The sequence below is a fragment of the Fukomys damarensis genome, unplaced genomic scaffold, assembly GCF_012274545.1.
Source record: "Fukomys damarensis isolate Sample0158 unplaced genomic scaffold, DMR_v1.0_HiC HiC_scaffold_16, whole genome shotgun sequence".
Lineage (NCBI taxonomy): Eukaryota > Metazoa > Chordata > Mammalia > Rodentia > Bathyergidae > Fukomys > Fukomys damarensis.
This window is the reverse complement of record NW_022900928.1, coordinates 64,732,791-64,743,718: the sequence shown is the minus strand read 5'-3', so window position 1 is coordinate 64,743,718 and position 10,928 is coordinate 64,732,791. Positions and strand designations below refer to the sequence as shown.

The 10,928-nt window shown below is 42.4% G+C and overlaps 1 protein-coding gene across 2 annotated transcripts in view; it reads left to right on the top strand.

Annotated features, from left to right (window-relative positions):
• Nucleotides 1-10,622, top strand: part of Zpr1 (ZPR1 zinc finger) — an 11,771-nt gene extending 1,149 nt beyond the window's left edge. Inside the window, exons 3-14 of one of the 2 annotated variants that reach the window (XM_010629402.3) lie at nt 444-534; nt 876-946; nt 1,589-1,675; nt 1,820-1,942; nt 2,292-2,336; nt 2,505-2,571; nt 2,974-3,044; nt 3,838-3,927; nt 4,730-4,840; nt 5,781-5,867; nt 7,898-7,963; nt 8,623-10,622. In XM_010629402.3, the coding sequence (XP_010627704.1) occupies nt 444-534; nt 876-946; nt 1,589-1,675; nt 1,820-1,942; nt 2,292-2,336; nt 2,505-2,571; nt 2,974-3,044; nt 3,838-3,927; nt 4,730-4,840; nt 5,781-5,867; nt 7,898-7,963; nt 8,623-8,757 (1,044 nt within the window). In that variant the 3' untranslated portion in view covers nt 8,758-10,622. The remainder of the gene's footprint in view (nt 1-443; nt 535-875; nt 947-1,588; nt 1,676-1,819; nt 1,943-2,291; nt 2,337-2,504; nt 2,572-2,973; nt 3,045-3,837; nt 3,928-4,729; nt 4,841-5,780; nt 5,868-7,897; nt 7,964-8,622) is intronic. The other variant, XM_019208213.2, reaches the window with a different exon arrangement.
• Nucleotides 10,623-10,928: the final 306 nt, after the last annotated feature.

The window sequence follows — 10,928 nt, the reverse complement described above, 5'->3', positions numbered from 1 at the left end:
TTTTTTTTTTTTTTTGGTACCGGAGATGAACTCAGGACCTTGCACTTGTGAGGCAGGCGGCAGAACCACTGAGCTAAGTCCCCAGCCCCAGAGCTCTCTGTTATCCAGACTGTCAGACTCCCAATAAATCCCCACATAGCTAAGCCTTAGTTTCCTTCTTTGTAAAATGGTGTTTCCAAAGGGTCATCTGCTCAAGTGAGAGAAGATTTGTAAAAGTGCTTTGTGAATTTTGCCTGAGGGTGTGGAATGTGGAGTTAGTGTGGATAGTCTTTTCATTATTTGAGCAGTATTCCACCTGTACTATTTTTGAAAGAGTTGTCTGGATGCACCAGGAATAGAGAAATACAGGGGTTGGGGTGTGATGAAGGGTGGCTATCTGGTTATTTCCTGAGGAGAAGCTGTACTGCTTATCTCTTTGGACCACAGTTTTCCTTTCTGCCCAGGACATGAACAGAGAAGTGGTGAAGACAGATTCTGCTACCACAAGAATCCCCGAGCTGGACTTTGAAATTCCAGCTTTCAGCCAGAAGGGAGGTACGTTTAAAATCAGACTATTAGGTCTGTTCATACATACCTGAAGTCTTACTCATTTTCTTGCAAAACCCCCAGTGCCAGCTCTAGTGGCTAGTATATGGGCTTGACCAAATAATCATAGAGCTTTTCATTGGCTTAATATGTCCAGAAAGCTTAGGTAACACAACTTGAGATACAGAGAATTTTAGAATTTTAGTATCACTGTTATCAGAGTTGCATAGAATCCAGTGCCTGTTACAAATGAAAGCATCAGGGCCTGGAGTTCAGGTGAATTGCCCAGGGTCATATAGCCACTTGATAGCAGAGCTAAGACTTGTTTGTCTTTTGTTCTTATTCACAAGCTCTGACCACAGTTGAAGGATTGATCAACCGTGCTATTTCTGGCCTGGAGCAAGACCAGCCCACACGAAGGGTGAGCTGGGCTTTTTTCACTGCAACAGTACAAGGAATCATTGCTTGTATGTCTGAATAGTGTTTAATTTTGCCTGTAACAGATCTATCTGAATGAATGTTGGGCAGTTTTTTTTTTTTTGTTTTTTTTTTCCTTCAAAGAATATGGTAGCTTTGTAGCTGCTGGGATATTGTGGATGTTGTACTTATTGTCCTTTCTGTGACCCTCCTCCAGTGTATATCCAGGCCTCATCTTAGTATAACATTAACTGTGAAGAGTTCTTCTAATTCCTTTAGGGTTATCTGTGTTTCCTAGATATTCCATTGTTTGGGTCTTATTATTACAGAAATAATATAATTGCATATTTAGTCATCTGTTTCCCTAACTGGCTAGGGAACCCCCTTAAAAGACTGATTTATTTACTGTTATATCCCTAACCTGGCACGAGTGCATGGGCTAACTGGTAGAATAAGTGGGAAAAGGAGGCTCCCCTCACACCACCCATCTTCTTCAGACTTGTTTATTATATATCTGAGAAGTCCAAAGCACTTGGTTTCCACTTATTAAGACAAGTGTTGGCTTTGTGATGGAATTGACACTGGCAGATGGAGTTGGGCATGAGGTGTACAGCCAGGGTGAAGACTTTTATTCTGCTTGTGGCAGGCAAGCAAAGAAGCCATAGCTGAAAGAATAGATGAGTTCATTGTCAAACTGAAGGAGCTAAAGCACGTGGCCTCCCCTTTCACTCTGGTGAGTAATGAGGTTCTGTAGTTGCTTTCGGTGAAGCGGGTAGAGATACTAAGACTATCTGGGATTTCTCTCTGTGGTCTGATGGTAGGTGGAGGGTTGTGTATGAGTTTTTATTAAATGAATATGTTTTCACTCATCTGTTAGATCATCGATGATCCCTCAGGGAATAGCTTTATAGAAAACCCACATGCTCCCCAGAAAGATGATGCCCTGGTGATCACGCACTATAACCGGACCCTACAGCAGGATGAGATGCTGGGGCTCCAAGTAAGTAGACTAAAGAGCCAGAAGAATGTTTTAGAATTAACTTGCGCTCTGGGTTGCCTGGAGTCAGTGGAACATTATTTAGTTGCTGTTGCCATCCTTATTTATGTGCTCTGTCTTGTAGCTCATTTCAGGACTTAGGGTAAACTTTACAGAAGTGGGGGCAGCGGCTGTGGTTCTGTCTTGAGCCCCATCCCCTTGTTGGGGCATTGCCTTTTGGTTTCTCTGTCTAGCCTATGAGGTGTGACACCTAATAGAATTAAGCAAAGGTGTTTTTTCCTACTCCAGAGTCGGGTGTTGGGGATGCTGAGGTTTACCTGCCAACTTGTGATTTGCATTTCTTCTCTCTTAGGCAGAAGCACCAGAAGAAAAGCTGGAAGAAGATCTCAGAAATGAAGTGAGTCATGTTGGCTGCTGTTGAGGAAGGAGTAGAGTTGTGGGCTGAGATTTATATTTGTCAGTGTCTCTCTTCGTCATCACCAACATGGTTGACCACTAGCATCCCAATTGAATCTCTACCCTGAGCCAGAGAGGGCTCATACTTTGTCCCAATATTATGTCACAGGTGCTCCAGTTCAACACAAACTGCCCGGAATGCAATGCCCCAGCTCAGACCAATATGAAGCTAGTACGTATCTTTTGTCAAGCAGTCGGGTTGCTTTTCTTTTGATTCAGGCATGGAGATTATATTTAGGCTATGAGCATCCTTTCAAGGGAACAAATGCTTTATTCCCCATAATAAGGAGGATGTTGCCTTTGTTTAGACCATGTATTTTGGCTCTTGAGTTCAAAGAAAAAATTAGGCTATGGTCTCAAGGCTCTTGTGTATGGTCTGAGCTGTGTGTTGAAACAGGCAACTATGATCTGGGAAGAGAACTGTCTCCTAGAGGACTCTCAGATTTAGGACCCCTCCTGATACATTTCTTGCAGTCTTGGGACTAGCATCTGTTTATGTAGGTTTTGGCATTGTTTTTCCCTAGTGGGTGGTTTTGCTGTCCTGGAAGCAGATTTCCTTAACTCCCTCCGTCTTCTAGAAATCCCCCACTTTAAAGAGGTTATCATCATGGCCACCATCTGTGAGAACTGTGGTCATCGGACCAATGAGGTGGGTGAACCTCCATCTTTTGGAAGGAAAATTGGCTTAAGGGTTATCCCTTTATAACTTCTTCCTAAATCTGGTTCAGGTTGGTGGGATAGGGTGGGCTGGGGCTTTCATTTAGGCTTAGAGAGAGTGAGGAAGCCTTTAAGGATCTGAGAATTACCCTAGAGAAGAAAAGTCAGGGATACCATAACTCATTTCAACATGTGAAAGGTTGTTATATGGAAGAGAGAAGCCTTTTGACTCACTTCCCAGAGGAATGGGAGTTCAGGGAGCCATTTTTTGACTCCATAATGAAGAATTTAATAGAGCTGTCTCAGAATTGGGCTTTCCTCACATATATTTGAGCATAAGTTGATTATATTCTTGGACCAGGATATTACAAAGGGGGTCCATGCATTGGATGCAGTGGACAAAAAGACTAGAGTAAATGCTTCAAAGTCTTTTAACACCCAAGAGTTAAGACTTTTTATTTTGGTACTGGGGATCGAACTCAGGACCTTGTACTTGCAAGGCAGGCATGGAGTCACTGAGCTACATCATTGGCCCCAAGGCTTTTTTAAAAAGATAAATTCAGAGTTTCAGGGCTAAGTTTTGGCATGCTTGAGGGGCTGGGCATTCTGGTCCTGCCAGCTCTCAATATTTGTGGTTTGGGTCACTGCTGCCACTGTTGGTTTAGATTGAAAACTATCAGTAGTTGGAATGGAGGTCCAGGCCTCTGTAAGTCCTCAGGCTTCCTACACCCAAGGGAGGGTCAGGGTCTTTTCTCTGTCCCTGCTCCTGACTGTTGTCTGTGTAGGTGAAGTCTGGAGGAGCAGTGGAGCCCTTGGGAACCAGGATCACGCTCCTCATCACAGATCCCTCAGACATGACCAGAGACCTCCTCAAGGTAACAACCCGCTTGGGAAAGTGACTGTTCTCACACTGCTGCCTCAGGGAAATTTTAAAAATAACACCCAGGGGGCCGGGGATTTAGCTCAGTGGCACTGCGCCTGCCTCACAAGTGCAAAGTCCTAAGTTCAATCCTGTGTACCAAAAACAAAACAAAAATAAAATAACACCCAAAGACACATGGTACCTTTTTTCTGAGTTTGAGGATCCTTGAGTAGGATTAGTACGTGGTTGGAATTGCAGATCCAGGAGGCAGCCGAAAGGCTCTTTCTGATTGATGAGTTGGCAGCTTTTTGGCTTCCACTCACTACACAGGCCCTTTTCTCTGACCCCTAATGACAGGGTACCTGATGGTGTGGAGCTATGACTCACAATTTCTCTTTATTAAGTTGGTTTCATTTCAGTGGTGCAGATGGATAGGAGTGAATCTATACCTTTAACTGGGAAATTAGAGAAAACTGGGACAGCTGATGTTATCCCCAGCCTGCTATTGGTGCTCTGATGGTATTAATTTGCCAGAAGGTCTCTGATTTTCTTTGTCCCTGGTTCAATTTTCTTTCTTTCCCCTTTCCCTCATCTCTCCTCCCCTCCCTTTTCCTCTCCCCGCTTCCCTTCTCCTCTCCTCTCCTGTCTCCTTTTCCTCTTCCCCCTCTCTCCCCCTTTCTCGATTTCTCTCTTTTTTTTGGTGGTGCTGGGGATCATACTCAGGGTCTTTAGAATGTTTGACAAGTGTTCTGCCACTGAGGTACATACACCCCTAGCCCCTGATTTAAATCTTAATTTGCCCTTTCCTTTTACAGTCTGAAACATGTAGTGTGGAAATCCCAGAGCTGGAATTTGAGCTGGGAATGGCTGTCCTAGGGGGCAAGTTCACTACCCTGGAAGGGCTGCTGAAAGACATCCGGGAGCTGGTGAGTCCTCTGGATGTAGTGTACAGCTTCCTTCAGCAATGTAGTGTGGGACAGGAGTCTTAAAGACCTTAAACATCCTAGTTTTCAGTGCTAATAACTGGGGATTTCTTTCCCTTAAAGCTGGTTTAAGAGATTTAAATATTTGGATTGTGAAGAGAAGTTTATGGGAAATTTTGAATGGAATTTCCCAGGCCTGACTCTCAGATAATGTAGTTATTTTCTGATTATGGATAAGTCATTTATTTCTCTATAAAATAGAAGATCAGGAGCCTTTCAGCATCTAAAACTCCCTAACACACATATTTGTGTTTTGACTTAGTCTGTACAGTCAACCCTCTATATCCAGCCACATTCTTGGAAAATATCAGAGAAAGAAAATGTATCTCTTTTAAATACTGATTTCCTTGTCATTATACACTGAACATAACTATTTACATAGCATTATATTTGGTATTATGAGTAATCTAGAGATGATTTAAAATATATAAGAGGATGTATAGGTTCTGTGTAAATACGGCATTTTATATAAGGGCCTTGAGTATCCATGGATTTGGGTATCTAAGGGGGAGGTCCTGGAACCAACCTTTGGCAGATGCCTAGAGATGACTGTATATTTAATTTCTTGATGAATAATTTCACTTAGTTGATTTAATTATCAGCATTTAGTTGTGGGAAAATACACTTTTTCTTTTCTAAATTAGGATTAGATATTTTAATACTTTTCTAGATTTTGTTTTCACATTGGCAGTTTTGCTTTCTTGGAGATTGAGCTCATAGACTCTTAGGAGTGGCTGCCTGGGTCAGCAAGGCAGTATGGGAGAGATGAAGGCTGAGCTTCTCCAGCTGGCTAGCCACTGCCTCTCCCCACCTTGTTGCGGTCAAGCCCAATAGCCATAAAGCTAGTACAGTATTCTAGCAATTTGCATGTCATTTATTATAGGTGACCAAGAACCCTTTCACACTGGGTGATAGTTCCAGTCCAGGCCAGTCGGAGAAATTGCAGGAATTTAGCCAGAAGTTGGACCAGGTGAGCAGACACTGGCCAGTTCGTCCTGTCCCAGGGCTCCTGTGAGGAGGCTGCATACCCATTTCTTGCCTCTCTGAACGTCCATCACGTTGGAGGCTCTTCTGGTTTCCTGTGTGTCATGTTATCTTTTTTCTTAGTTTTCCCCCTTATTTTCTTGGATCATCTTCTCAAGGAGCCTCCTGAGAAAGAGTGCATGGGAAATAAAATTTCTAGGATCTGTGTGTGAAAATTTTTTTCTTTTCTTTTCCTTTTCCCTCCCTCCCTTCCTTCTTCTCTCATTCTCTCTTCCTTTCCTTTCCTTTCTTTCCCTTTCCCCTTACCTCCTCCTTTCCTCCCGTTCCCCCTACCCCTGTACTGAAGAGCCCTACATTCCCTGCCCTTTTAAAATTTTTATTTTAAGGCAGGATCTTGCTTGAACTTGTGATCTTCCTCCCTCAGCTTCCCAGAGTACTAAGAATACTTGAAAATTTCTTTATTCTACCCTTATAGTAAATAGATTGCTGGCGGGAATTAGAATTGTGGGAGAGAAATAACTTTTCATCAAAACTTTGAAAACATAACACTGCTGTCTTCCATTTTTTAGTTTGAGAGAAGTCTGAAGCCATTTTGATTCTTTATCTTTACAGTGTGATCTATTTTTATGATCTCTTTGTCCTCTGAAATTGAGGATGTGCCTTCATATGGGTCAATTTTCAACCATCATATTAAGTACTTGTAGGTTCTTTTAATGTGGGAAATTCATGTGAGTTAGTTCTCATAAGCTTTCTTGAATTATTCTCTTCATTTGTTTTTGGTACCGGGTATGGAACTTGGGACCTTGTCCTTGCGAGGCAGGTGATGGAACCACTGAGCTAAATCCCCAGCCCTTTGAATTATTCTCTTGAAGATAGCCTTTTCTCTGATTTCTCTGTTTTGTCTTTTAGATGTTAGATTTATTTGTCCGGTTGTGTATAATTTACTTATATTTTTATACCAGTTTCAGTTTCTTGGCATTTTACTGTAGTATGGGAGATTTCTTCAACTTTATTTTCTAACACTGCCCCCCCCCCACTCCAGTTGTTGACTATCCTTCCAATGCCTTTTCAAAATAGCATTCTGTTTTAAGATGCAGTATTTTTTTTTCAGGCTAGGGTTTTTTGATTTGCTTGTTTTAATGTATTTTCCTACCCTAGTTTCCATGTAAGTTATTTGCCTTTGTTTTAAACCCATTTGATTTTCTGTCCTTTGGCATTAGGGGCTTTGTTCACGTCTGGTAATTACTGATGGTCTATTTTCAAGTAAGAGGACTAAAAGCCCCAGTGGGGGGGTGTCAGTCTTGTTGGCATGTGGCTCACTGAAAAGGGTGTTAGCTTAGCCATTTTGTTGAGGCAGGTCTACTCAAGCCTAAGTGTCAGAATTGTTAGGGCTTTTCTCTTGCGCTGATCAGATTCCCATCAGTGGCTGTTTCCCTTTGTCCTGAGGAAGAAGACATGGCTGGCAGTGTTCTGAGAACTGTGTGTGGGAAGAGGGCTTATTTCCAAAAAGTGTGCATTGACTTAACTTCCTTATTTTCGGTTCCTCTGCCCTCAACTGGACCAGTGTCTCCCAGTCCATAGCTTGCTGTGGAACGTCTTCAGAGTAACAAAAACAATCGGCCATTTGGAATAGGGGATGAATTGAGGATGTTGAATTGCTTCTTCTTCTTCTTCTGTTTTTTTTGAGACAGGATCTTATTATGTAGTTGAGACTGACCTGGAACTCATTGTGTAGCCCAGGCTGGTCTGGAACTCACAGTGATCCTCCTGCCTCAGCCTGGGTGTACTGGGATTATAGGTGTGCACCAGCACTCCCAGCTTGAATTGCTTCTTGAATAGCTTTCAAACAGACCTTCTATTAGATCCTTTTACTTCACTTCTATGGTATCTGATTTTACAGTTCTTAAACTTTGAGGAATCTGCAGAGTAAGTTGGGTTGGCCCTTCTCTGGCAGTCATATCCTCTTCCTACCAGGAGCTATGAAAGGTTTACTTGTGTTCTTTCTCTCTTCTGTAGATTATTGAGGGTGGCATGAAGGCCCATTTTATTATGAATGATCCAGCAGGAAACAGTTACTTGCAGGTACAGTAGACCTTCTCAAATGTTCATGAGGAATCAATTTTGTGATCTTCAAACATGTATCATATTCCCAGAAACCGAAAGATTGATGCTGAGTGAATTGTTCTTCATCAGGGAGTTTCTGGCACAAATTAGAGGATAAAGGAGAAAAGAGGGAAGGAGGGAGGGGTTTTAGGTGTGTGTAAAGAAGGAAAAACAGGATATTTCTTGGCCTCTTTCTTCCTATAGTCAAACTATGGAATTTTCATTCTGCAAATCTGATTATGGAATGAGAAGAAATGGTACCCTGTCCAGAGGCTAAGATAGGAAAACAAAGAGGGCTCCAGCTCTGGCTGAAGAGATAGTGTAGTGACTGATGGAACTTTAACATTTATTGCGCATTTATTATGGGTGAAGTAAAACTATTCTAAGTTCTTTCCATAATTAAGACCATTACCACACTTTTCTCAAGAAAAGTGCAGATATAAAATGCTTTAGGATAACTTCTCTGATTCTGTCTGAGGCCAGGCTATCTCACGCTGGCTGAGCCTTGCCGTTGGGGATTTGAGCCTTAAAGAGAACAAAACTCACTGAGTTCTTAGGAAAGTAGCAGTTGGCAGCTGTGTTCATCGGGGGAGTGGCAGGGTGGCACAGGCACTGATTGTCTGCCCTTGTCCTTGCAGAACGTGTATGCACCTGAAGATGACCCAGAGATGAAGGTGGAGCATTACAAGCGCACCTTTGACCAGAATGAGGAGCTAGGGCTCAATGACATGAAGACAGAGGGCTATGAGGCAGGCCTGTCCCCACAGCGGTAGCAGCAGGCTCTCAGCCAGCTCCGGTACATCTCATACCACAGGGTTGTTTATTACTGATGGAATAAAACTGGGGTGTCCTCCCCACCCCTTCCCATGCTGGGGAGAACACTTAGCTGGTGTTAGAGATCTAGGAAGACTTTCCTAGATCTAACAGCTTGTGATGGAAGTACAAGCCTGTGTGTTACTTGACCTTATTTTGGAGGTTTTGAATTGGTCTGGGAAGAAACGCAGAAGTGAACCAAAAGCACGTTGTCATCACTTTTTTCCTATACGGTTGGAACTCTGAAGTTGGCAAAGATGAAAGGCATTTCAAGTCGAGATTTCAGAATTGGTTTGGGGCATATAAAGTCCTAGCTTTCCAGAACAATTCTGAGAGGAGAAGTCAGCACAGGTGAAGACGTTATTAAGATGATGGCTTTCAAACAACACTGGCCTCTTCATTTCTTTGTCTTGTTGGATATCATGCTGTTAGAATTCAGCTTTCTAAAGAAAAATTTCCCTGTTGTAACCACTACCTTGGTGATTGGAGGTAGCATTTAATTCATCCATTCAACAGATATTTTCTGCCTACTTTATGCCAGGCACATCTCAGAACAGTGGACAAAAGAAATCTGCTTCTATGGAGTTTAAAAACTAGTGGAGAAAACTGACAGATAAGCAGAAGGGCATGTCAAATGGTGATTAGTGCTCAGGAGAAATGTCAGGCAGGGAAGGGGTGTGGGCGGTGGTAGGGAGGTGAGGGTGGGTGTTTCAAGTACAGTGCTGGGGGAAAAGTTCATTAAGCTGACAATTTGACATTTAGGCAGAGCTGAGAAGGAAGGAAGGGAGGGAAGCATCCCTTATCCCGTGTAGCCAGAGGAAGAGATTTCCAGGTTTGCTGTGAACTGCAAAAAAAGCCCTGTGCTGTAGAATATGGGAACCTGAGGGCTGCCTGTAGTCGCTAGGAAATGAAGGACCTCAGGGCAAGAGGTGACACCTGCTGTGCTGGCTGCACAGTATTTGTTCAGTAAAGACAAGTTAATTGAGATATTACTAAGATGACAACAATCTTATTACACCAAGATCTCCAGTGATTTTCTACTTGGAAAATGTCATTGTTATTTTGTTTCTCTGGCATTTCAGCGGACTAGCTCTTTCACTCCTTTCCTTGGTGTTTGATTTTCTAAAGAATCATTCCTTATTTGCAATCTGCCTCCTTTCTCCAAAGGTATTTGTTTCCTAAGGTTCTGCTTTCATACACCTTTCCATAGTGGATTGTTTGACATCTATCATTTAGGACTAGCTTCCATACCTGTATGTATAATTTTAGTTAAGTGAGGTGTTTGAAGAAGTTTAGAGACGTTAGCAAGTGACACAAACTTTAAAGCTATATAGTACTTAGGCATCTTGTATGCAGGTATTCTATTTAAGAGACTAGCTGTGTTCCCAACTGACTTGAGAATCTGAGTTTATTGGACTGCTTTCTAATCTGGCATTTGGTCTCTTGAATGGATTTTCCAAGGGGAACGTTGCTTTATGAAGATGGCCACTGATGTCATGTTTTCCCATTTTGAAGGGTCAGAATGGTACTCTGGTTTATAACTTCAGACTCCATCGAATTACTGGGAAGTGATAACCTGAGTTACTAAAACTGCAGTTTCTGAGGACCAGGGTCCAGACTGGGACAATCCAGCTAATGTACCCTCTGATCTTTGGGCCAGGGCCTGGCATCCTTATTTCAGAACATTGTCTTGAAGTACTTCTCAACTCATTCTCATTTCTCAGAGTCTATTAGCTTTTATCTGGTTAATTGTTTTGCCCTACAGTCCCCAGCGTATGGCATATGGCTAATAAAACTGTTGTAAAATATATAAGCCCCAGATTATGAATCATCTGTTTTAGACTGAGTCCTGTTAGAGCACTGAAAGGAACATATGTAGGTAATAAGGTAAAGAAAGTCCTGCTCTAAGGTCAGGGAAAGTAAGACAGTCAAAAGTGCCTGCCCAAACGTAGATTCAGTTACAGCTTTTCAGAATAAAATTTTAAGTAGAAAGTTTTGTGATTGTAATACAAGGTCCATTTCTAAGATCGTGCCTCCTACTTCATAATCCAAGCTTGGTAAGTACTTTAGCCCTGTGAGCCAGAGGTGGGTATTGATGCACGTACGCTGGTGTCATGACAGGTGTGTGTGG